Below are 27731 nucleotides of genomic sequence, written 5' to 3'. Positions count from 1 at the left end.
GAGGGAGAACAGCAACAACAAAAGAATCTGATGTCTGGTTTCCTTCTTATTTGGTCAGAAAGTGTACCTTTCAGATGCTGTAATATTTGTTTCCCATCTTCCTTGGGTATAGAGGAGGATACTTTGTATATGGTAACCAGCATGGTGTAGTGGTTTGGGTGCTGGACTAGGGGCTCTGGAGACCAGGGTTCTTCACCAATGAAACCCATTGGATGACCTTAGGCAAGGCATACTTTCTCACCCTCAAAGGAAGGCAATGACACCCGCCCCCCGCCCCCGAACAAATCTTGCCAAGAAAACCCTGTGATCGTTTCACCTTCAGGTTGTCATGAGTTGGAAATGGCTTGAAGGCACATAACAACAACAAGCTTTGTATATGAAATGGGCTCTACCTATCTTAACCTAGGGCTAGAGATGAGCAATGAACAAGGTGCTTTAGCAATTGAAGGAAGTAATAGTGCCACTCTGTTCTACTTTGGTCAGGCCTCACCTGGAATACTGTGTCCAGTTCTGGGCACCACAATTCAAGAAGGGTGTTGACAAGCTGGAGCATCTCCAGAGGAGGGTGACAAAATGGTGAAAGATCTGGAAACCTTGCCCTATGAGGAGCAGCTTAGGGAGCTGGGTATGCTTAGCCTAGAGAAGAGAAGGTTACGCGTGAAATGATAGCCATGTTCAAATGTTTGAAGGAATGTCATATTGAGGATGGAGCAAGCTTGTTTTCTGCTGCATCAGAGACTAGGACCCAGAGAAATGGATTCAAACTACAGGAAAAAAGATTCCATCTAAGCATTAGGAAGAAGTTCCTGATGGTAAGAACTGTTCAGCGGTGGAATACACTGCCTTAGAGTGTGGTGGAGTCTCCTTCTTTGAAGAGTTTTAAATAGAGCTGGATGGCCATCTCTTGGGAGTGCTTTGATAGTGCATTCCTGTTCAGCAGGAGTTGGACCGGATGGCCCTTGTGGGCTCTTCCAGCTCTATAATTCTATAATAGCTTGGATTTGCACTACAAGTGAGACTAACCTCTCACAGCCAGTTCTACTCAGATCTGCAACAAAAATGAGACACACCCAGAAAGGAAATTGAGTTGCTATTGCCATCTAGGCCTATTCCTTAAAGAGACAGGTCCTGCCTACTGCAGATATTGTACATGCGTATTTTCATTATTAGTTTTTCAGAAAACAAACTAGATGAATATATTAAATAAATCTTGGCTACTACAAATTTCTTTTCCATCCTGCCTTGCCAACTCTTCTAGTTTGCCATCACAAGCAGGCAGAGGAAACAGGATGTTTCTTGAATCTTTGAATGTTCACAATGACTCAAGCATTTGATGTGTTTCCAGTTGTGCATGCCTGAAGTTTGAACCTCTCCAGTGGTCAGATCCCACCTTCAGAAGAATATGGCATATGACAACATGAATTATGCCTTGCTGATTTTTCTCTTTGCCTATTTTTCGGAATAATATTATCTGAATTTTGAAAGTGGATTTCTCCAAGTTTTCTTTTGCTGCAAAAGTTTTGTGAGGGGAAAACACACACACACACACACACACACACACACACACACACACACACACCTAGATACTTCAAGAAAACCAGTTCACTGTCAGAAAATATATCTGAGGAAACTGTGCCTGAAGAAAATCTTCAGAAGTGTCAGCACTCATGACAATATCTGTTCTTTCTGCGTTCATAGGTGTCCTGTGTGTGATGTGTCATAATTTGAAAGGAAAAAGAAATGGTTACATTTCTGTTGCAGAGAACCCTGCACCCAATATAACCCCAGTTCTGTTCTGGTTATTTAAAATACTCTTCAGCTTGCATTCATGGAAGATAATATTGTTTGAGGAGAGACATAATATTCCAGATGTATGAGGTATAGAGTGTCGGTGCCTAAGGGTGTGGGGGTTCTTTTGGATAACGCCACAGCTGTCCATAATAGACAATTTGCCTCCTATTCCATAGGCTCTTTTCAAACCATTTCCAAAACAGTTTGTTGTTTTTTGGAAAATGGAACTGGAAAACCCAATCCCTTCTATGAAGAAGAGAATGACTGATTCAATTGCTCTATGTTGTGCTGTTGCAGATATCTAGTGACCATTACATCTCTGGACCCACTTTCCCCCTGCTTTCTATTTATGGAAGATTTTGGGAACTGTTATTAATAGGGGATGTTTAAAATAATTTGTTGAAAGATTTTAATTATTTCCTTGTTTCCTGTTTTTATCTTGACCTTTTAACCAAAGGACTGTTAAGGCAGCAAGAATAAATGCCTCTTTATTTATCTTATTTCATTCTCATTACTTTCCCTTTGTACGCAATTATTATGAAACAGTAGTAAGTCATGGAACAAATTAAGAAAACTAAAATTAATCAACTCATTACAATATTGAAAAGGGATCTAAAGTATGCTTAATCTTAACAAAATCTATCCCCAAACAAAACAGCACCAAATCCTTGTGCAGCCAGTTGTGAGTCATGCTGGATGATATGCACATCACAGTGACAGTACTACCCACTAAGAGTGACCCTGTATCTTACTTTACAGAGGATGCTCCTCTGTTTGGTGGCTGCAGGGTGGACCTTGGATGAGGATGGGTAACCCCGCCCCCCAAGTAGTGGAATAAGGGGGCAAATTACAATCAACGAAATCTGAGATTCCATCCAGTCCAAAGTGATACAGGCCAGGAAGGTCAAGTGAAAGAATCATGATGTTGGAAAGGATTGAAAAGTCTTCTTATGTCCATTCACGTCAATTTGGACTTATGGTGACTGTGTCATAGACTTTCTTAAAAGGGGGATTGCTATTGTCTTTTGCTAAGACTGAGAAAGCATAACACAACCAAGGTCACCCTGGGGCTTTCCATGGCTGAATTAGGATTTGATCCCTGGTCTTCTGGAGTCCTAGTCCAAGAATCAAACCACTACATCATGCTGGCTCTAAAGTCTTTTGTTCTGTAGTATCACCATTCTAAGTATCAACACTTGTAGTGCCATGCAAGCTGTTGCCTTTAACCCAAATCTGCACTAGGAGATAACATGTACAGCTTTGCATCTCCCCATTCTCTTCCTCCTCTTTGGAAATATGGCATATTCACATCAACATGTGTCCCTTGTTCTTTGCTGGCAGAGGAACAGAGAGAGGGTCGCTTGTTGGCATGGAAGCCGGAAGCTGTTCTGCTACTTAGAGAAACTATGCACGGTACAATGAAGGATTGGGGATTCCACACTCTCTTTATGGAGGAGCCTGCGGCACTGAATCAGTACAAGTAACACAATAGGCAGCTCATGTTCCTGCCGGGAGGATCAGTCTCCACAGTCTTAGTGCAGGCTGTTTGGAAATGTAATTTGTGTGTGTGTGTGTGTGTGTGTGTGAGAGAGAGAGAGAGAGAGAGAGGCCCTATCTTATGCTGACTCTTCTTAGTAGTTTATCATATGAGGACCTATGTGCTTGCATCCTGGAAATGACTGAAATGCTTGCATCTTGGATAAACACACAATTGTGCTAATGATTTTTACACACAGAGCACAACAAGGCATTAGAAGTATATTGCCAACAGGAGAAAGTGGGTAGAAAGCGTATTTGGTTTTCACAGGGATGTGGACAAATCCTGTTGTTTTTTTGAGCATGCACACAGAAGCAGTAGTTGCATCACCAGAAATGATGCGCAAATCTGTCATTTCTCCCTGGGAGAGTGGTGGGGGTCTCCTTCTTTGGCAATCTCTGGATGGCCATCTGTGACAGGGGGTGCTTCCATGGCAGTTATAGTGATGTCAAACTGGATCATTCCTGCAGTGCAGATCCTAACTTGGTGAGGGACTGGCAGGGAGGCACAAGCTGTGGGGCAGAGACACATTGAATGGCAAAGAGAGGGAGGCAGCCCTGTAGCCAGATGTTCCTGCATGGCAGAATGGAGTTGGTCTGGATGGGTCTCTGCAGTGTGCAGAAGCCCAAGCAAAAGCAAGGAGGCAGGAATCCTTCACCCTGCTCCTGCAAGGTGCTCCTGCAAGCCAGGGGGGACCCAGCTGATGGGTGCTTCCAGCCCAAGGGAAGGAGAACAGGCCTTCTGCTTTGGGACCAAGCCCTGGCAAGGGACTGATGTAGGAACTGCACTCCTTCCTCCTTGACCCTGGTGGGTCTAGTCTGAGCCACAAGCTCAGACTCGGGGCAGGCGTCCTCAGTTTCTAGGACAAATCCATTTTGGCCTTCTGTTCCAGGAGGAATTCCAAGAGGTCCTCTGTGAGAAAAACATTCTTTGCCCTGAAGCTGTGTTCAACTGGGCACAACAAAACCAGGAAGTAAACTCGCCCCAAAGAATAATCGGAAATCTGGCAACAAGTAAAATCTCATGAACAAACCGCAAATATCTTTCACACTGGAGCACTTGCGCAAAGAAAGTGAATTAGTGATTGAAATAGAAATTAAAACATGGTGTTTTACTGAAAATTTCCATTTCATGATTCTTGACACTTTCTGTTCAAATTCCATGCAGTTTGCACACAACGTCATCTGAAAACCATTTATGCAAGTGTGCCTAATATGTTGGATAACCCTGGGTTCTATCCCATCTAACCTTCCAATTTTCCCTGTGTGATAAAGTCCATACATTTGATATCAACACACACTTTGGATGATCTGGCACGTTTAGGATGATGTACAGTATGGGATAGTGAAAGTCTCTAAGAAAGAATTCCCATCATGCTCACAAAGTGACAATTCTGACATCTAGTTGTTAATTTTTTAGGAGGCTATCCAGTGGTGCTTAAATTGCTTTCAACCTGGTTGAAATGAAGAGTTGCAGTGTCCACATGGCAACACTCCTTGAAGGGCCTTTGCTCTATAATTCCCTGGCCTGTATGTCACAATGATAAATCTTACTATAGAACCGGATGTGCTCTATTCTTCTCTTTCTTCTTTGTTCTCCTTCTGTCTCAAAAAACACAGATTAAAGCAAGCTGGATGTGGTGTTGCTGTTGCATTGTTACTGCTTCATGATAACTGTTTAAATCAAGACAGCCACTCCTTTGGACTTGTGATCAAAGCCTGGATCTAATCTTGAGCTTGAAGAGAGGAGAATCCAACCACAGAATGTTATTTTAAAAACAGATGCTGTGCTCCTAGGGTCCGGCCACCGGGTGGAAAGCAACTTGGAAAAGTCTGAGAGAAAAAAAGATGAAGATAAACAAACAAATAACTAGTACAGAGGTTAAAATATAATTAAATTATCAATAAAATAAAAAGCAATTAAAATAGACCATTAAAAAAGAACAACAAATATAAATAGCACAGCACACGAAAGGCTATGCAGTAAGCCTTCAAAGGCCTTCATGGTCCTGCCAAAACAAAAAGGCTTCACTAGCCTATGAAAAGATAGTAAGGAGGGTCCCAGTGTAACCTCTCTAAGAAGTAAGTTCCATAGCCTGGGGGCAGCCACTGAGAAGGCCCTCTCCTGCATTCCCACCAGATGTCCCTGTGAGGGTTGTGGAACAGAGAGAGAAGGGCTTTCCTAGACATTCTTAAGACATACCCAGGTTCATATGGGGACACATGGTCCTTCAGATAACTTGGGGCACATTTGCATCACAGAATTATAGCATTTTGATTCCACTTGAACTATCATGGATGCCACCCACTGAATCTTGCTGGGGCTTGTAATTTGGTCAGAGGCACCAGAGGAGCTCCCTGGCTATGGATTTTGAAGGCCCAGCCTTAAATGGAAAACCTCAGAATCTCATAAGACAGAACTGTGGCAGTTGAACTGGAATAATAGCAGTAAAATTCCATAATGAGAACAAGGCCCAGGACCTGAGTCAAACAAGATTTTGCAGATCATAACTAGTGCTTTGAACTGTGCCTGGAAACAGACTGGAATGTTCTAACCATGAGATAGGAATAAACAATCAGAGGGTGGTTAAGAGCTCAAATAGACTACTGATTGTACAGTCAGACATTCTTATACATGGATTTTTTTATACAGGGATTCAAGCATCCATGGTTTGAAAATGTTCAAAAAAAGTATAAATTTCAAATATCAAACCTTGATTTTCCATTTTTTATATAAGGGACACCATTTTGCTATGTCATTATATTTAATGGGACTTGAGCATCCACAGATTTTGTTATCCACGCGGGATCTTGGAACCAAACTCCAGCGTATAACAAAGGTCCACTGTAAAACCATTTGGTGTAGCATCTGTGTTCTTGAACCTTCTTTTTCTTCTATATTGTGTATACACACACACACACACACACACACACACACACACACACACAGTCTTAGTAGACGAACTATCCAAAATGTTGATGTCTTTGAATTCCTCTACCTGCTCTCTTTAACCTCTGTATCCACAGATTCAACCATCCATGGCTTGAAAATATTGAAAACAAATGTAAATCCCAAAAAGCAAATCTTGATTTTCCTATTTTATATAAAAGACACAATTTTCCTATGCCATTGTATATAATGTTATTTGAGAACTCATATCCACCTGGGTGTGTGTATCTGTGTTTCCTGAAACAAAACCCCAGCAGATACCAAGGTCCCAATGTACCATCACATTTTTGCGTGTGTGTGTGTGTGTGTGTGTGTGTGTGTATATATATATATATATACACACGCACACGCAAAAATGTGATGGTACATATATATATATATGTGGTTAGTAACATTTTTGCTAGCCATGATTAGACTTTATGAAGATCAGGAAAGTAAATATAGGTTGTATAAGCACTGAATGTCTGAATTCTTCATGCATCCCTTGAAAATGAACCATATTACCTTTCTGACAGCTTTACATCTATCTCTGTCTGCCAGCCTGTATCCATCTGAGTGATTAACAAACAGAACTTAATAGATGAAATGGAAAAATAATTCAGCTTCTGCTTACTTCACTTACTGAAAACAAAAATGAACAGCATCCAAAATGGTTGCCAACGTTTTTAGTGGTTTTTAGTGAGTGAAGAAGGCCAAAACTTAAACCTTTTTGCTATTTTATATTTATTAAGTTCTGTTTGTTAATCACATACACACAAACACACACAAATGCACATATATATTAGGAGTAACAGCATCCTTCTGAGAGCCAGAACAAACTTGTCAAAAGTGCTATTTGTTTGCTTTTAAGTCATGCACACATACATAATATTAATATATGTGCACACATACATAAGTATATGTGTAAGTGTGCAAAACAAACTTTAGCTCTCAAGGTTCACAGGTACTGTAATCCACACTTTTAAAAAAAATGTGGGTGAGGGAAGGACAGCAGAAGCTTCCATTACAGCCTTTATATTTTGTTACAAGTGGGTAGAAAACACTTCACTGTTGTTGCTTGCTTTCAGGTACTTTGCAGAAAGGAGAAGTGTTCTTATCTTTTCTAGCTAAAAATAGGTATGTCTTCTAATGACAAACTTCATCCTCCCAAAGCACTATAAAAGTATACTTTTATTTTGTTCACCCAGATTCACCCTGACTCACTTCTGAATTACAGTGTACAAATGGTTAAAGGAGAGTCAGCATGGCATCAGGATTCAAATCCCAACTCAGCCATGGAAACCCACTGGGTGACCTTGGGAAAGTCACATTCTCTCAGCCTCAGAGGGAGGCAATAGCATACCCTCTCTGAAGAAACTTGTCAAGAAAACACCATGATGCTTTAGGGTTCCCATAAGTCAGAAATGACTGGAAGGCACAAAAGGCACACAACAACAAAAACAACATAGAGGTCGAGGGGGGGGGGAGGTACCAATAATTTTTATGACAATTGGATTATATTGATCAGTTTCCTGAAAATGTGATATAATACTGAGGCTGTTTGATGATTATGAAACATTTAACATGCCTACTGGCAAAACAACATCTGAGTATTTTTTACCCAAGAAAACCCTGTGAAATTCATGGGGTCACCATAAGTCAACAGGGAACAGGAAGGTACACACACACCACACAAACACATTAATTGCTAAATGCAATGGTTGGAACAAGCTGTATAATCAGCTGTCTAGAATTCTTCTGTTTGGGATTAATTAAATTATTAATGAAACTATAGCTGCATTAATAGACTGAAGATTTTCATCGTTTGTTAATTTAAATATATGATATTATGTAAACAGGCATAACCTCCACCTCTACAACTTCATTTTCATATTTACAGAGAAACCTGCATGCAATCCTTAGTTGCCTCCATCCCTCTAGAAGAGGATTACATAAAGGGAAGCTTTGTTCCTTCACAAGTCTATATTTGTCACTATCCTTTTAGTAAGTTATCATCATAAGGCAGAATTACAACATTGCAACTCAATTTTTGATGATTTGTTTTGATCAAGCAATGACCACAATTCCCCCTACCCACCTTGTAATCCACCCCCACCCCACATAGCCATTCCTGGGTTGTTGGAGAGTGAGGGAATTAGTGGCAGCACATCCAGCAATTTTCCTTGTAGCTGGACACATAGCAAGTCACCTGTACCAGTGCATCAAACTGAATAAAAATAGCTGGACACATTGCTGCTGTTCCCATTGTTGTTGTTGTTATTGTTGTTAATGGTTTTCAAGTTGAAAACTTGAGTTGATGTACTGCAACACTATGAATGAGAGACCTCTGTCAACCCATCCTTCACTGCCCTGCTCAGATCTTGAAGATGTGGCTTCTCTGATTAAATCTCTCCATCTGATATGTGATCTTCCTCTTTTTTTTAATTGCCCTCCACTTTACCAAGCATTATTGTCTTTTCTAGTAAGTCCTTTCTTCTCATGATATGGCTAAAATATGACAACCTCAGTTTAATCATCTTTGTTTCTAGAGAGTTCAGGCCTCATTTGCTCTGGGACCCATTTATTGGCTTCTTTAGCAGTCCATGATATCCACAGAACTCTTCTTCAGCACTACATTTCATATGTGTTGATTTTCTTCCTATCAGGTTTTTTTCACTGTCCAGCTTTCACAACCATACACAAAGATGGGGGAATATTATGGCATGGACCATCCTAAATTTAGTATTCAAGACACATTTTTACACATCAGGATCTTGTCTAGTTCCTTCCTAGCTGCCCTTCCAAGTCTTCTTTTGATTTCTGTCTTCTTTTGATTTCTTGAGTGCAGTCTCCACTCTGATTGATAACTGAAACCAAGCATGGAAAATCTTATACTATTTCAGTGTTTACATTGTGTACTTTAAAATTATGTAGATACTTCCTTCACTGTCCAACAATCCTGAAATGGCTATGTGGTGTATGTGTGTGGCAGGGGATATGTGGGCTTGTGGTAGAGGGCTAGCATCAGGAGATGCAGCTAAGGAGACAGAATGACATAAGACACATAATATCCTGGTGCAGAATTCTGGCCCTAGGTTTCTTTCATGCTACACAGTTATAACACTTGATGCCACTTTAATTATCGTGGCTCCATCCTAAGTAATCACAGGGTTTGTACTTTTGTGAGGTTTCAGAGCTCTCTAGAAGAGAGAATTATAAATATTTCACAAACAACAACAACAAAACAAAAACCCAGGTTTCCATAGGATGGAGCCATGGCCATTTAAGTGGAATCACAATGGGCCTTTCGTATCTACTAGAGTTTGGTTCCAGGACCCCTTGTTGATACCAGAATCCATGGATTAAAGTGCCATTCTGTACAATGGGGTAATAAAATGGTTTCTCATATATATAAAAAAGGCATAATCAAAGTTTTCTTTCTGGATATTTTTGAGGGAATATTTTCAGGCCATGGTTGGAAGAATCCATGAGCCTGTGGCAATGTAGGACTGACTGTGTAATACTATAATTGTGAAGTGTCAATGAATTCTTAGGCTCTTGTGCAAAGAGCTGAGTGCATGAAGGCTGGAAGATGGTATCAGTGGCAAGTCTGAGTTCCTTGGGGGAATATTATAAATCAAGGGGACTTTATTCAAGTGAATGGTGTGACCACCTGGCTGTGTGTGTATTGTTTCAATACTCAACATTTATTGGAGGCAACTTTAAAGCTCTAAATGAAAATCCTGCTTGGCACCCTATTACTTAGTTATGATGTAAGTTAGACTTGTGACCGTGCTTTCCATTTTCTCACAAATACATATATTAAAATCAAATTACCCACATAATTGTGGCAAAGGCCTAGTTCCTGTCCCTGGCTAACTCCACCCACTGCGTTAAACCAGTAATTCATAGGATTTCCAAGCTCTTAACCAAACACCTATCTGGGTTGCTTTCAAACATATGAACAGCATCCTACTTTTCCTTGAGCTTTCACAACTGTATTTTGAACATTGCTTGACCCCCTCCCCCTGCTTTTAAATTTATTTTTAACCCATCTGGAGTCTCGGAAGGCATCTCTTGTCAGTCCAATTTGCATGCTCTACATGGGCACATTGGAAACTCTTTGCCCTTATTAGCAAACACAGCCAGCCATTTCCTTAAGTGTTCCTGGCTGAAAAGCATCCCTGAGTGCCACAGAGAATTAAGACTGTGAAGGGTATGAGGCTTGTGTGCGTGTCTTTTGCAGAAACGTAAAACTTTTCCCCTTCTGCACTCCTTTTCAAGTCTTTGTGACTGACTTCACAAAGGCCTTTTCGAAAGAAGATAGAGAAGACACAGCTTCTTCTGCTTGCCTGGGCTACCAATGTTAACCAGAGAGCAGGGGGTCAATTTTTCTTTTCCCCTCCCTCCCTCCCTTCCTTCCTTCCTTTCCTCCTCCTCCTTCTCCTCTTTCTTTGTTGCTGGAGAAACAGGGAATACATCCCTTGCCCTGCCCACTCCATCCTTGGAGGAGCAGAAGCCAATGCCGCTGAGATAAAGGAGGACAAAACTGCTGACCTAGGCTGCCATGCAAGGCCTTGAACTACAGCCCAGCAAGAGCAAAAGGGTCTGATAGGCTGCAGGATTAAGTCTGCTTATCTATTTTTCTGGATTTCACTTAGGATTTAGTCAGAATTTCCTGCATCTGCATCAGCAAAAAGAAATGCCTATTCCAGGGGATTTTAAAGGGTCAACAATAGGCCATGGATGTTTTAAACATATATTTCAGAGCCTTTGTAAGCTCCTGAAAATGTATAGGAGGGAATCGGCTTCAGGAAATAGTTTCTTGGCTTACCCAAAAATGTCAAAATCAGCAGGGCAATCTTTTAATTAAGTCCTTCCCCCAACCCTTTGCTCACTGCTTTTTCAGCACCAGTAATACCCTTGGTAGAATTGATGTGCTTCTGCTATCACAGTCCATTCATTTTCTCCACATGGCAACTTCCCTCTCCCCAGAAAACAAACTTGCTTTAAAGTCAATGGGACTAAGCCCCTATTGATTTCTTTGGTGCTGAATCAACCCTTGAGACTGTGGCTCTTTAAACTCTTCCCTCTCTGAGATTTCAAGGCATTTATTTGCTGCTTTACAGTTTGTAGGAGGGGGAACTAGTAATCAAAGTGGCTGCCATACAAACATTGCTCATACAATATTCTGTTTTCATTTGTTTGGCGGCCCGAAAGGTGTTGGTGAATAGCAGATGATCTATCAGCCTTGCTTGAGTTTCATAAGAATGGAAAGCTGTACTGAATATAGACTATCTGAGTCAGGAGAGTAGCTATACAAATGAGTGCATTGCCTTCCCCACAGAAATATTCTTTCCCACAATGAAAGTTTATTTCAGTCCCCAAATTTCTAGCATTGCAGATAACAAGAAACTGGAAACGATTCACATCTAGAACTCATATATATAGAACTCCCTTGGTAACTCTGCCTGCCACTTTTCTTTGGCTCATCTTATCACTGTTTACTGGGGCTCCCAACTCATGAATGATAGTAAAGTCCAAACAGGCAAAGGTACCATCAACATTTTATTTATGCTCTCTTAAAACTTGGAATCTCAGGAATTTTACACAGGAGAATGAGCAGGCTCTCTATTCTTTTTTAGGCTATTCTATTAACATGGACAAAATAATAAATCTATATACGTATGCACTTCATTTAGGGAGGAACATAAACATTTCGTCATCTAGGCACGTTTCATGTAAGGCATCACATTTCCTACATCATATTCCATCATATTAATCAAAGCAAGCATTCACTAAGAGGTAAATGGCTTTCCAACCTCCCACCAGTGAAGCAGGAGCCTTGTCACAATTCCTTTTGGCAGTCTTGCTTGCTAGCAAGAGAGGACTAGAAAGTTTATTCTACTTATGCCTCAATTGCCAATCAAAGAGACCTATTTCACCAGAACTGGCTGTTGGCTATTAAGGTGGATTTGGGGATTAGACCAGGGGATGTTGCATAGTTACATAACTAAGTAACCAGTGTAGAGACTATCAGCTGTTGTTTTTGCTGCTGCTGCTGCTGCTATTATTATTATTATTATTATTATTATTATTATTACTGCAGCAACAGATGCATTTTGGATCCTGCCCACGAAACAATTCTGATGGGTGTGCTTTTGAAATGTTATTCTTCTACCAGACAAAGAAGAACCTCTTTGGATTAACAGTCCGTCTAAAAGCTGAAATCATTTAAGACATCACATTAAAATGCCATTCCAAGTTGGAAGAATCCATTAAAACTTTTATAGAGCTTTTTGCATTGGTTTCCTCCCCCCACTCTCTCTGGTACATTTTGTTCCAGGTATATGGAGCACCTGTCTTACAATATTCCCCCTCATGCATTTTGGTAATGAATGCTTTACTCTCAGTTTAAAATGTACCTTTGAAAGCTTTATTTCATTTTTCGGGAATCAAAAAATAAAATAAAATAAAATAAAATGCACTGATTGTTCTTCCCTCCTCCAAAGGATAGCAAAGTTTTTTTTGTTTCTTTTGGTGATAACAGTTTCTTCCTAATCGTAATCTGTTTATTTGTATCTTCAAATCATTGGTGCTTATTCACACATGCATGTTCATAGTTAGATAAAATGTAATATATAACGATCACTTCTTTTGTGTGAATAGGTCCACACAAATCTCAGCATCTCTAATGACAATGGTTTTGAATGGAATGAGCTCATAAACTTGACTGTCAGTTATGCCTAAGGAAACCATATGAAATTCAAGTCACTAGGTGACTTGAAGGCTCATATACACACAGACACACACACAGCAAGTACAGAGCAATCAAGAAATATATAGACAGCAAACCAGTCTTCAGAGTGACATGGCATTATTTCCTTTCACTAAAGCTTGAAAAAGTCTCTTTCGGGACTACAGCTCCCAGCATCCCCCAGATCCCCCCAGACAGAAGCCCCAGACTGGGGCATCCTAGGAGTCATAGTGCAAAAAACAAAACAAAACAAACAAAACAAAACACTTCATTAAGTTTTCTAAGGTGGGTTACAGACCGTCCATTTGGGGCGGGCTGTACCCGCCCCTTTCCCCGGAGTATCGGGGCCTCAGCGGCCAGAATGGCAGCTGCTGAGGCCCCGATTCGCCGCTTTCTGGGCTGCGGGGAAGCGGCAAAAGGCCGCTTCCCCGCAGCCTGGAAAGGGGTGTCCCTGGGGCTTCATGCCCCAAGGACACCCTGCGGCAACGGGGTGGAGGAGAAAGGGTCCGCTTCTCCTTTGGTCCTCTGAGTGCAGCCGTCTGAAAGCTGCGCCCAGCGGACCAAACCAGGAAGGAGCTCCGAAACGGAGCTCCTTCCTGCTCTGTGGAAAGGGCGCATTATGCGCCCTGGCGCGGAGCGAGGACGTCATGTCCGCACTGCCCCATATAGAGGTGGAGCGGTTGTGAAATCCTCATGGTGGCGACCGTGTGGAACAGCCACCGCCATTTTGTGCGTGCGGAGCGTGCACTAGGGTTAGGGGGATGCGGAAGCACCGCCCCTTTCTAACCCTAGTGCGTGCTCTGCACGCACAACATGGCCCGTTTGTAATGGGCCTAAGCCTTTTTCAGTGATTCTCTGAGATTGCTTAGGCTGATGGATAAGGATTTGCCCAAGGTTACCAAGTGAAGTCACATTGCACTTTATATATCAAATGGCTGCTACAATGATGTTACATTGGTGTCCCCCCCATTATTTACATTAATACATGTTTAAAGGATGCATCAACTAATCATTAAACACTATACTGTATCTTGGAGGAAACCATAAGGGGCCTCCTTAGTGTGTGTTCTGAAGACCTTAGTGTCTAGCCTTCATCTTTTCCATTTTTTTACTGTGCAAATCACCAGTGCAATACTGGGGTATTCACATAGCAAGCATGCGCACTTAGCAAAGCAAGGGTGAAAACTGAGGCTCTTCAGATGCTGATGAACTACTATTTCTGTCATTCTTTACCACTGGTCAGATTACCAGGGCCTGGTGGGAGTCCAACAATATCTGGAAGGTCATAGGTTCCTCATCCCTGCTGTAAAGTGTGAACCTCAGTGGGCACATTGCTATGCTTTCACTTGTCTGAAAGGACAAAGTCTGTATTATTTTATGAGCAAGAGGATTTCTTTACTTTTATTTTTTGTAGCCTCTCTCAGCATGAGCAAGAGGGCTCGGCTACAAATAAGGAATTATTTATAGCAAAGGTTGTACAAAACCCGCTGGACCTTCCATTATCCTCGGAAGGGGGACTGGGAGGTATTTCAGGTCAGATGGCAACGTTCATGTCAGGTTGAGACACAACAATTGGGCCATTATCTGTTGCTGTAGCAATTGTGAGATCCTTGAACAGTGCAGGAGGGCTGTTGCTGTGGCAGAGACGGAATGATTATTTGTACATGACAGTCATGGAGATTTCTGCTTGCCCTTTCCCACATGAATATAAATAAAAGTGATGGAGATCATAAACAGATTGAAAGACCATTGGGTAAGGTGAGGTGACTTAATCAGGCAGCATATTTTGAGTGTCATGAAATGGCAGCCAATTTAAAGTCTATAATTTGCCACAATTATATTTCTGATGTCAGGTTTTGAATAGATTTCTTGCCTTTTTTGTGCCAAAATAAGCTGGCTGCCTTTAGGCACTTTGCACCTTGATTTGGCTGGGTGGAAAGCAGCACTGGTTGCACTGCCTGAGGACTCAAACCAATCCCTTTCAAAGGGGAAAAAAGATTGCTGGGGTGGGGTGGGGGGTGCTGATTTTCCGTTTAATGTTCCAGTTATGTTTTTATTGTGCTGTTAAGTCTACTCTAACCTATTATAAACTTAAATGACAATAACCTTAGGAACAACAAACAAACAAACCAACAAACAATTAAATTTATAGTTTTTTGTGGGTTTTTTGGGCTATGTGGCCATGTTCTAGAAGAGTTTATTCCTGACGTTTCACCGGCATCTGTGACTGGTATCTTCAGAGAATAATTAAATTATGTGACACAGCTGTTGCAGCTATCATAATCCTATAGCAGTCCTTGAGTGTATGTAAAATTATAGGCCATCATGTAGCAATAAATTTATGAGACTAAAAGTTTACTTAATTCAATATAATATTGCTTTTGAAAGTTAAACAATGGCGATTTAGGCTATCATTTTTTCTAGTACCTCTTGGTCTATCAGAGCTTGGCGATATCCATTTTGGTTCTTCCTTGGGATGCTTTGTGGAATATTGGTTCTGCTCTGCAGTGAATAGAAGCAAGTCTAGTTACTTACTGCTTTTTCTGGAAAACTGAATCACACTCTAAGGTTTGCTAGGTGTTGAAATCAGCACCGCCCTTCCAGATGGTTATTTGATCATTCTGCATAATGCCAAGCATCAAAATGTCTCATGAAAAATGGGATGCGATGATAATGGTAGCAACTCCTTCATACAAGGATGGTATGTATGAAGTTACGGTAGCCAAAGTGTTTGGAGGGAATGGACTTTGAAATTCCTTCCTTCCTTGATGTATACACAGAGACAGCACCTGCCCTCATGCTTACAATCAGTGGTATCTACCCTCCGGTTTACAATGTCGGAGGGGGGGGGGGGGGGAACCAAAAGGGAAAGGGGGTTGTGTAGGAAAAGAGAAAGGAAGAAAACTCAGGCATAATTCCCTGATGCATTAGGTTGCTCTGCCTGATGGAATGGTTTTGAGGCAAGTTAGGGAAGTGGATTTTTGGAGGCTTGATGACTGTGCTTTCCATCTCTTCCTTTCTATAGTCTGGCATATGCACTGTATTTCCAAAGGTAACTGGTGGGCATTAAGCCCAGGACTGTTGCTTACATCAGGGTCTTATGGAGCTATCCACAAATGGCCAAACAAAAAGTATTGTCCACTGGAATATATTTAAATAAATAATAAAATAATAAAATTTTTATTTGTACCCCGCCCTTCCGGGTGATCAGGGCGGCTAACAAAATGCACCGAAGCGCAAACAAAATACAAGATTAAAAACATACAATAACAATAACAATCCTTAAAAACACTGAAAACCCCTTAGCCCAACCTCACGGCCACGAGAGAGGAGGGAGGCCCACAGGATGTTTAGTCGGGGAATGCCTGATTAAATAGGAAGGTTTTTAGGCCCTTCCTAAATTGGGCCAGGGTGGTAGATGAGCGGAGCTCCGTGGGCAACATATTCCAGAGGGCTGGGGCAGCTGTGGAAAAGGATCTTCTAGCAGTAGCAGCCAACCTAGCCCCAGGCACCTTCAGGAGTTGCTGCCCAGATGTTCTGAGGGTGCGAGGCGGAATGTACGGGGAGAGGCGGTCCTTCAGGAATCCTGGGCCCAAGCCATTTAGGGCTTTATAGGTGATAACCAACGCCTTATATTGCGCTCGGAAGCGAATGGGCAGCCAATGGAGGTCTTTAAGCACGGGTGTTATATGGCTGGTCCTGGGAGCACCAGTGACCAGCCGCGCTGCCATGTTCTGCACCAGTTGCAGCTTCCGAGTTTGGTATAAAGGTTGCCCCATGTAGAGTACATTACAGAAATCCAGTCTCGAAGTTACCAGAGCATGTACAACAGTTTCAAGGTCCCTCTGAGCCAGGTATGGGCGCAGCTGGCGAATCAGCCGAAGCTGATAACAGGTACTCTTGACCGTCGCATTCACCTGAGCAGTCAGGCGAAGGGAAGAGTCAAGAAGCACCCCCAGACTGCGCACGGAGTCCTTCACGGGGAGCGTGACCCCATTCAGAACAGGTGGAACCACCGTCATTCCTGGTCCAGGGGAACCTATCACTAGTACCTCCGTTTTTTCTGGATTAAGCTTGAGTCGGTTTTCCCTCATCCAGCCCATTACTGACTCCAGACAGGCCACGAGAGGAGAGACGCCATCCCCGGTCACTGCATCAGTCGGAGACATAGAGAAAATGATTTGGGTGTCATCAGCGTACTGATAACCCCGCGCCCCATATCTCCGGATGATCTCTCCCAGCGGTTTCATGTAAATGTTAAATAGCATGGGGGACAAAATGGCTCCTTGAGGGACCCCAGTTTTAAGGGCCCGCTCACTGGAGCACACGTCCCCCAGCTGCACCATCTGGGACCTCCCAGAGAGGTAGGAGCGGAACCACTGGAGCGCAGTGCCCCCGATTCCCACCTCAGCCAGGCGCCCCAGAAGGATACCATGGTCTATGGTATCGAAAGCCGCTGAGATGTCCAAGAGCACCAACAGGGACACGCTTCCCCTGTCAATGCCCAGACGGAGATCATCGACCAAGGCGACCATGGCCGTCTCAACCCCGTGACCCGCCCGGAAGCCAGTTTGAAATGGGTCCAGATAATCCGTTTCATCCAAGACCGCCTGAAGCTGGATCGCAACCGCCCTCTCAATCACCTTCCCCAAGAATGGTAGCAGCGACACCGGCCGATAATTATTATGAACCAGGGGGTCAAGGGAGGGCTTTTTTAGGATCGGTCTTACTATGGCCAATTTAAGATCCGATGGAAATCGTCCATCCCTGAAAGATGTATTAATTATCCGGCGTAACAAAAGTGTCACCGCCGGTCCCCCCTGGGCCGCTAACCATGAGGGACAGGGATCAAGAGAGCAGGTTGTTTTCCGAACACTTCTGAGGATCTTGTCCACATCCTCGGTACTCACCGACTCAAACTGATCCAGTATAATATAATCCACGGAGGCTCTGGACGCTTCTACCCTAGGTTCTGCCATAATGTCGGCGTTCAGACCTTCGCTTATACGAGAAGTTTTATCCACGAAAAAGTCGTTAAACAAGTCGCAGCAGGCCTTAGAGGGTTCAAGGATCTGGTTCAGGGCGGGAGGGAGCTGAGTTAGCTCCCTGACCACCCTGAACAACTCTGCTGGACGCGACTCCGCAGACGCAATACGAGCACCATAGAACGAATTCTTTGTTGCTCGTATTGCCTCTCCATAGTCCTCTAACAGTCGGTCTAGGAGAGTCTTGTCGCTGAAGCGAAGGTGTTTCCGCCAACGGTACTCTAGCCGTCGCAGAGCCCGCTTCCTCGCCCGGAGATCTTCCGTGTACCAGGGCTTGCGTTTGGAAGCGGGCCTGAGAGGGCGCTTGGGAGCGATTCTGTGTATAGCCCCAGAGAGACCGGTATTCCAGATACCGGTAAGGGCATCAACAGAGTCGCCGTCATTTCCAACCGTGAGCCCCTCTAAGGCTTCTTGGAACCTCTCAGGTTCCATCAGCCTTCGAGGGTGGACCATCCTAATCGGTCCACCACCCCCGGGGGGGATCTGGGTAGAAGCCTTGATTATCACCTCTACCAGGAAATGATCCGTCCATGACAAGGGGGAAATATCAGCTATTTCCACCCACGGATTTTCCGCCTCCGAACAGAAGACCAAATCGAGAGTATTACCTGCGCAATGCGTGGGACCCCGTATCAGCTGGGACAGGCCCATGGCCGCCATGGTCTCCATGAATTCCCGAGCCGCACCAGGTGGAACAGAGCTTGCCGTGAGGGAGATGTTGAAGTCACCCAGGACAAGAAGCCTGGGCGCCTCCAACATCAGCTCAGCAACCAGCTGTGTCAGCTCGTTAAGGGAGTCCGCTAGTGCACGGGGTGGCCGGTACACTAACAGAATCCCTAGACTGTCCCTAGCCTTTAGGGTCAGGTAAATACACTCAATATAGGTGGTCTGTCGGAGGTGGTTCCTGGTGAGGGACACGGTGTTCCTATGTACCAAGGCCACACCCCCCCCGCCCACCTAACCTGCGCTGGTCCTTCACCGAGTACCCGGCAGGGAGGGCCTGAGCCCACACAGCATCCCCTTCAGGCCCCAGCCAGGTCTCGGTAATGCAAGCCAGGTCACACTTTGAGTCCTCCAGGAGATCATGAATCCTGATCCGCAAGACTTAAAATAAAAAGCAGGTGACCAAGTCTATTACCAAGTGGAAACTAGAATGCACTTCAATATATTGTGATAGAAATTCCTAATCATTCATTTTAGTATGGCCCACTATTGTAGGAGTGTCTATTTTGAATTCACTGTTTGCCCTCAATTATTCTTTCTGTTGCTATAATCAGGGTATTGGATGCTTTGGCATAGAAAGCACCCCAAAACAGCATTTTATAACCCCACAGAGGATTTTTGTTTTAAAAAATGATTTTTGAACTGGCATTTTAGGAGAAAAAAGGGTGGGGGAGATCTCTGTGGGAGGTTAAGATGTCATTGACCTCATAAGGATTTCACTTTCACATAAAAACATGAAATAACACTGGAAGGAAAGAAAATAATTTTAGCTCGAAGGCAACTCATTTGTGTGCTAAAGAAACCCTCCAGTCTTGCAGTAGGAACTAAAAGCCCATTAAAGGGTGCATGATTAGACTAGGGAGTTTATTACATTGCCTTTTCCTGTCCTTTCCTCCTGAGCTAGACGTGGGATGAAAACTTTTAAATGTGGATTTTATCACACACCTTTGGGTCCAGGCAGGAGGCATTCTGTACCCAATCATGGCCTCCCATACCCAATCTGGATTTCTCCCACATCTTGAAAGAATGGGAAAATCCCATGCTTTCAAAAAGTGCAGAAGTGCGGAACGGGTACAAGATGCCATGATCGGGTACAGGATGCCTCCTGCCTAGGCATGGAGATTTATGATAAAATCAGTGTTTAAAAACATCCATCCCACACCTAGCTCGGGAGGAGAGGACAGGAAAGGGCAGTGTGATAAACTCCTAGAAGAAACCACTCACAAAACAATACCTTGCCAAAATTAGCAGTTGGAAAGTCAAAATTCCCCTTAGCTTTAAAGTTTCAAGCTAGTCATTAACAACACAATCCTATGTCTCCTTTCAGCAGGCACAATGATATTGCTGAATTGGCATAAGCAGTAATTTGAGGGTCAGGGCAGCCAGTGAAACATAGTGGACACCTTGCAAACTCCTTCTTCCCTTTCTGAGAGGAGTGTGTAGTTTTCATGGGCTTTTGAAGGAGTGGAGGGTCAGACAAGCAGGAAACACCAGGTTGGCTGGAGGTGGACTGGGACCAGATGAGGCCACGTGAAGGCTTCACTTAGTTCTGTTCACTGACTATATAGACCAGACCTCGGCTCTCTCAGATTCAGTTCATGCCTAGCATGGTGGGGTTTGGAGCCCATGTGACCCTCAGACCAAGGTGGGAGTTCTCTTATGGGGTCTTGGGGTTAGACATATGGGGATATGCCACTTCTGGAGTAGATGGATCCACCCTATGAAAATACCCATGTGAATCCCCACATCAGTCATTCCAGAGGTACCCAGATGACAGACTGGATTCGTTGGTTTTCAGTGGCTAGCATATGCTTCAGTCAATGCCTCAATGCAGACTGTAATGGAGCCAAGCATTGTCAGTCATAAGCAATCAAGTTGTGGCCTGTCAAGTTGTTTCTGACTTATGGTGACCTTAAAGCAAATCTACCAAACAGTTTTCTTGGCAAATTTCTTCAGAGGGGGCTTGCCACTGCTAGCCTCTGAGGCTGAGGGCATGAGTTTCATGGCCAAGCTGGGAATAGAACCCTGTTGTCTAGAGTTGTAGTCCAGCATTCAATCCACTACACCACACAGGCCCTCATCATAAATGTGCATGGGATTGCAATGCAAGTCTATCAGTTAGGATAGGATAGCATGTCATTTCTTTAAAAAAAAAAAAACACACCTCCCCCAAGAGCCACAGAATTCCCTCCTGAATGAACAAACCTCAAAAGGTTACTGACACAAAGCTATCTGATTTTTCTTACTCACTGAAAGCAAGACTGTTGCCTCTAGCAGCCGGATTCCTCCTTACCTCTTGACCAGCTGTGGGTTCTCAAGCTAAATGGGTCCTCATTGAAAGACCTGATTCATGAGGGGGAATTTAGCCTCCAGCTTTGCCTAAATGGAGGCTGCCACCTGCACCAGATTAAGCACTGAGGTTTTGCAAAGTGAACTGTTGAGTTATTATTACTCGACAATAATTTCACTTAAGAACAGAGTCTAGAATCCCCAGGGGTGTAATGCTGGGAGCTGATCTGTTTTAGATTGACAGGGACTCTGAAGAAAGAGTTGTGAAACACATATTAACACCTTTCCTCCCCCCCCTTTTTTTTCCTTTTCTACATCGGTGGCATGTGAAAGTGTATCAGGTTCCTTGTTTTGGAAAGTCTGAACTCAAACATAGCTCCCACTTAAGGCTGAGATAAAAAATACTGCCTTGCTTTTGTGGATCTCTTCTCAGGCTGCAGAAGCATCAGTAAGGGATTTCTTGTGTTTTTTTTTTTTTTTACAGGAGGGAGACGTTTTGAATCCAGATCTAACCATGTACATCTGAGTTGGTAGAAGGAGGGTTTACTTCTGGAAAGTCCCACAGCTGGAATTATAAACCAAAGATGAAGAAGGAATTTTTTTTGCTGGAACCCCTGCTGCCTGATATTCAGGGAAAGGGATAGATTAAGGAATACCCTGAGCTACATATCTACTGGTGGTCTACATGCCCTAGAGACACCTGATTCTGTTTGATCTTGGAAGCTAAGCAAGGTCAGCCCTTAGATGGGAGATTACTAGTGAACAGTGGGTGCTTTAGGCTATATTTCAGAGGAAGGAACTGGCAAAACCACCTCTGAGTATTCTTTGTCCAAGAAAACCTTGTGAAATAAATGGGGTCGCTATACATAAACAGGCATTGTGAAGGTGTCGTTGTTGTTGTTGTTGTGTGCCTTCAAGTCATTTCTGAATTTGGGTTAAACAAGGGCTAGTTAATGACATTTACAATCCTAGAAGACCACAAGAGGGGGAGCAATCTGATGCAGGCTCAGCTGGGACCAGGTACCAGACTACCATCCCAGCTTTTCCTTGGGTGAAACAGCAGACACTGGGGTGCATTCCATTTTACTGCACTGCTCCTCAGCCAGTCATCTGTTAGAAGATAGACCCAGGTGCTCCCACCCAAGCTGTATAACTTTAGAATTGGGAGCAAAGCACCAGATCCACCTCAAGGGCAGAGTCCTTCTCCACCTCCAGGCCATGGAACTCTATGAAGGTTGTTCCAGAGCTGTACCCTTCACCCAAAGGGGGTGTCACAGTGTACACTGGAACTCTTCCTTTCTCCCCTGCTACCTGCTATGGGCACCTATTTATTTCCACCACCAGGAATGAATTATCCCAAGTTCCCCAGATACAGTGTGGGGTAGGTGAAAATCCCCTTAGGAAAAAGGGGAGAAAGATATTTCCCAGCCCATAGCCATGTTCACATTGCACTAAGGATGGGAGGGTGGGGTGTGTTGCTGAAGCTGCAAGGGGAAGCATGGTAGGGCAATGAGGCCCTGTATTGCCTGTATCACAGCAGCTTGTGCCATGCGCAGGGACACCTGATCTCCTCCCATCGGAGGCTATCAAAGTCAGGTCCCTCCATGCAGTGCTGCACACTGCAATGTCTAGGACCCACTAACTTTATGCAGCCACCCAAGAAAGAGATTGAGAAGGAATTACATTTGTTCTCCCTTCTCTATTCTCCATACATCCTTTTCTTGTTTAAGAAAGGAAACATCACATATTTGTTTTGATATTACATCTTGGGCAGAAGGTTTTTCTTGTGTTAGGATGGTTATGTGTATGAGTATACATGTGTACACACCAGTTGTGTATGTGTACTGGTCGAATGTTGGAAAAGACTCGGTAACAGTTTTGAAAGTCCTCTTTCACTACTCCATTTTTTAAAAAAATGTTCCTTCTGTTGCAAGTAACTTTTTCTACTCCACTTCCTTCCTTCCTCTCTTGCTAGTCCTTGTTTATGGTCATAAAGCACCTGAGACCAGGGAGCTGAATTTGTGCTTGAAAAATGCCAATCGTATCCCTATGCTCATCTGCCACATCGTGTCCCCTGGAAGTCTTTTTTATCTTGCTTCTTGTTGCTGTGGAAGATAATTCCTTCAAAGAGCAACCCTGTTGCCCGGTGTTCCAGTTTAACTTATTGCTCTTGTGTTTGCCAAGCCAACCATCAATGCCAGAATCTGAATCAAGGTTTGCTGGCAGGAGCGTTGGCTGTTTTGCCCTTGCAGTTGGCAGAGAGTCTAATTTCTCCTGATTGTGAGTGCTTGTCATCATCCTTTTGTGAATTAGCTGTGCCTTCAGATGAGGCATAATGGACCCAAAGTCTGCAGACCTCCTCTTGGAGCTGTCTGTCAAAAGGAGGGCTAATGCACTTGGTTAGCATATTTGCCTGCCATTTTGTTGGAAGCAGAAAGCAGCTGGCTGGTGGCGACTGGCATTGATTAGACCGGAACAGAGCTCCAAATACCTTTTTGGCAATCAAAGACTGAGGGGAGGATGCAGTAATGTTAATGTACAGCCACGGGAAGGTGTGAGCAACTAGAAAGGCTATTTGTTCCCACACAGCCTAGTCATAGGGAATTAGATGAAAGATGACAATTTTTTGGCTGTGGGGTCTACCTCAGGCCTGAAAAAGAATAAAAGAGCCTCCAGAAAGCCTGGGGCTATTCTTCATGTAATATTCTTTTTCTCTTTCTAATCTAAAGCTTATTGCTGTGAGGTGTGTGTGAGTGTGTGTGTGTGTTTCAAAAATGCTCAGTGTGACTGGTTGAAGCTATAGTGGTTCCCAATTTGCATATCCATTCAAGATTGGCACATTTTACACAAAGTACCATCTTGCATGTAAGTGGGGAGGAACCCCTTGCCCCTGGTCCATAGGAAAGAGTGAGGGGGAGGGCGTCTACTGGTCCAGAGTAGCCAAGTCCAGCTACAGCCCTCTGCCAGTGGTTCTCAATGTTCCTAATGCTGCAACCCTTTAATATAGTTCCCCATGTTGTGGTGACCCCCAACCATAAAATTATTTTCATTGCTACATGCAAATATGTGTTTTCCAATGGTCTAAGGTGACCCCTGTGAAAGGGTTGTTCGACCCCCAAAGGAGTCCTGACCCACAGGTTGGGAACCACTACTCTAGACCATGCCTGAGTATATTTACAGGAACGTATTTGCTTGGTTTTGTCTGTTGTCCAGATCCTGAGAGATTTTCTGAAACCTTTCAGAAGTAATGCGAGTGTACTCTCATGCAACAGTCTGAACTTCTGGGCCTTCTGACCTGGCCCTAGTCTCCCTTTCAAACAGACAAAATGTGATTGCACTATATTGTTAGGACTATGTGAGATTAAAAGAAGGAGATTTGGTTTCCTCTCTCTGATATGATCTATCAGTAGAGGGGAGAGGAGATGAGGGGGCCACGCCTTTCCTTTCCCAGTAGGCTCAGGCAAAAGCAAACGGTGGCAGCCGCACCTAGATTGTACCTTTTTTCCCATTAATACCTTTTGCCATGTTGACTACACTCCAGTGTTGCTTGGCTACAGATGTTCCGGCTTTTGTCCATGGAATATTGGAGGGTATGGAGCTAGTCTGTGATGGGTTAATGGATGTCTACCCCTCCACTGGTTTGTGATATGATAAAGGAGGTGTACATGGAGCAAAGTACATGTGATTCCCCCCTTCCTTGTGTTTTTAGCTGTACAAAATGTACATTCATTTTGAGGGACAAAATGCCTCAAGCGGGCTCCAAAGGAACACTACACAGAGATCACACTGAACCAGCAGGAACAATATAATTTTGCATAAACCTAAATCCATTCTTTTGAGTTTTGTTCATCATAATTACATTTGCAATGCAAGTAGCTGTGAACTGTTCTTGTAAGGGGAGAAGGGAGGGAAATCAAAGTTCAGTTTGTTAATTTATTCAGAGCTTCTACTTTGGGGGTAAAGATATTTTAGCTTTCAATACAAGTTAATTTGGAACATTTTAGAGTGTTTCCTGATAGACAATGCCAGAGTGATGTTGCACGGAAGCCTTTAAAAGTTTATTGACCTTAAATAATTTAAATCCATGCATTTGCAAACTAATCTTGAGCAAAAAGTGAAGATTACACTTTGTAAATGTACCTTTATGAGCTTAGCTCCAGATACAACAATCCCTCCTTGTTCCCTAGCAACAGCTATACCATCACTTAGTGTGAGTTCAGTCCAAACAGAAACTGATTATTATTTAGGGATGAATATAGTCACTTCCTACCTTCCATTTCTGCTGCTCCCTTTAATTAATGACGTCAAACTTTGTTATTATGTTTGAAGGCCTAGAACTATTATTATTAATGGCTGATTTCCAGAAACAATGGAAGCATCATGCCCGCTATCCTTTTAGAAGGCCCAAGCATCTTTTCAGAAGCTGGTTTAAAACTTGTAACACTGGCTTCTTTCTTACATTTCCACGGCAATCCACCATCTCATATTTCTAATCTCGAGAACCAGGATTTTTTTTTCTTTTTAAAAATCTTTTAATTTTGAAAATATGATTGGCTCATTCTTCATTTCGGAAAATGTCTGTCTGTATTCCTTTAAAAAAATAAAAATAAAATTCTTACCCTGGGAGTCCAACAGGTTTGCTAGCTGTTTTATAACTTTTGGGTCACTAATGTTGATTTCTTAATTTTTTTCCCTCCTTCTAATAGGCCACTGAGGTGGAGACAGGCTAATGAGCCTCGGAGCTTTATTTATTTATTTAGTTAGTTAGTTATGGAGTTTTTGATTGTGAAATAATGAAGTAGCCCTCAGGTCCATTTCTCTTGCAAGTTCCCAATTAGTAGCTAAGGTGTCCAGCTCATGTAACCATTAGGACTGAACAGAATGTACAACAAATGCCATTAGTTGCTTTTGAATCTGTGCTCTGACAAGCAGGTGACATTATCCAAACTTGCACTAAAACCCTGAGTGACTTAAACATATCCTTCAACTGTCTCAGGCATAGTACATACTGCCCTGAAAGGGAGGGCTGGAGTTGTCCATTTTTCTTCTGGAGGGAGGGACGCCGCAGCAGCCAAAAGCTCATGTCACGAGTGCATCATTGGCACACTCGTGATGTGGACGGGATGCCACCATGATGCTACCGCTGTTACACGCTAGAGTTCAGGAGTGTGTGGTTACTGTGCGCTCCCGAACCCTAGTATTGGTGGCGGCATGCTACTTTTGGCCTGTGTGTACCAAGCCTAAGTTTGGCAAGGGCAGTCCCAATTAATCCTCTATCACGTCACTTTTTCCACTGCTTTTAAAATGTCTCAGATTCTCCTCCTCTCATGTCCCCCCTTTATCCTTGCTTTACTTCAATTGCTGCAAAGTGAGTTCGAAGTGCAAAAGTCATTTCTACTCAATTAACTCAGTGGGGCAGAGGATGACAAAATGTTGCCCTTCCCACTAAACCAAGGTAAAAGCAACCTGCTGAAGCCTCTCCTAGCTTGTGTGTCTTCCTCATTAATAACTATGTCCATCTTGACCACCCTCTGATGTTACTTGGCCACACATGTCCCAGTTTTCATCTGTGAAATGTTGGAGGGTATGGAGACTTACTTAGAAGCCTGCAAATGGGCCCTAGAGCAAAATAGGGCCAAATTTCCACTAGAAAGCTAGATTACTAAACTGATGCTTTAGTACTTTGGGCTTCTCATGAGATGACATGATTTTATTGCAAGAGACAGTAAGGCTCAGTAAAATAGAAGGCAATAGGAATAGGGGGAGACTGCATTACAGATGGATGGAGTCAATCAGCGCTTTATAAATAAAGGTTATTAATAAATAACAATAATAATAATAATAATAATAATAATAATAATCAAGGTCTTTTGTCTGCAGTACCTGAGCCCTGATGCCCAGAGCTCTCCAAGAGCTCTTGTTTGTGGGACTGCCATCAAAACAGATTAACAACAAATAAAGGGTCAAATTTTGAAAGCAGTTGCAGGCAGCCAAAAATGACAGGCCAGGCCTCAAAGACACGAACACAATTTCAGGAGTTTAGTTATCCATTTGTTGGCAGTGGGATAAATGGAGTGTAAGCCACTGGGTGGGGAGGGGGAGAGTTTGCTGTAGAAAGGTGAAGGAAAGAGATTCTCTTCCCCACTGTTGTTAATAAGATATTGGACATCCCTTTTAACTTTCATGGCCTGGACCACTCTAGTCTGACACAGGGAAACAAGGGCAACTGTAAAAGAGTATTCTGCTTCAAACGGATGTGAAAAGCCACGAGTGTGGAGGTTGAAGGGACCTGGCAGCTCGTGCCAACCTGTCATCTCTTTAAGGATTCCTATTAAGTCATAAACATGGCAGAGATTAAAGAGTTTATTAATGTTATTAGAGGCTTGAGATGAAATGCCATGCCTAAAGGGTCTCTCTCTCTCTGTCTTTAATGAAAACATTTTCATCACCTCCGGAATCTATAATAATCTTCATTGCAGAAATCTTGTGATGATTTTATTTTAATTAGAAGAGATGTCTGAAAAGTCGGGAAGTAATCTCACCAAATTCCTCGCTGTGTTTTAACTCTCTCTTTAAATCTGCACAACCTGAGAGCTAAGCATCCTCAGCCACTACAAGGGCTACTCCACATGATCTAGCATTTTTGCATTTAAGACATTTT

The 27731-nt window shown here is 43.1% G+C and overlaps 1 protein-coding gene across 1 annotated transcript in view; it reads right to left on the bottom strand.

Annotated features, from left to right (window-relative positions):
• Window positions 1–5105: 5105 nt before the first annotated feature.
• The window catches only part of TMEFF2 (transmembrane protein with EGF like and two follistatin like domains 2), a 313434-nt gene continuing 290808 nt past the window's right edge, over window positions 5106–27731 (bottom strand). The window contains exon 10 of the mRNA XM_089519557.1: window positions 5106–5160. Within this exon, the coding sequence (XP_089375683.1) occupies window positions 5121–5160 (40 nt within the window). The 3' untranslated portion in view covers window positions 5106–5120. The remainder of the gene's footprint in view (window positions 5161–27731) is intronic.

Source organism: Sceloporus occidentalis, unplaced genomic scaffold (assembly GCF_023333645.1).
Source record: "Sceloporus occidentalis isolate IW3139 unplaced genomic scaffold, rSceOcc1.0.p SCAF_4, whole genome shotgun sequence".
NCBI classification, from domain to species: domain Eukaryota; kingdom Metazoa; phylum Chordata; class Lepidosauria; order Squamata; family Phrynosomatidae; genus Sceloporus; species Sceloporus occidentalis.
This window is presented reverse-complemented; position numbering and strand designations above follow the sequence as displayed.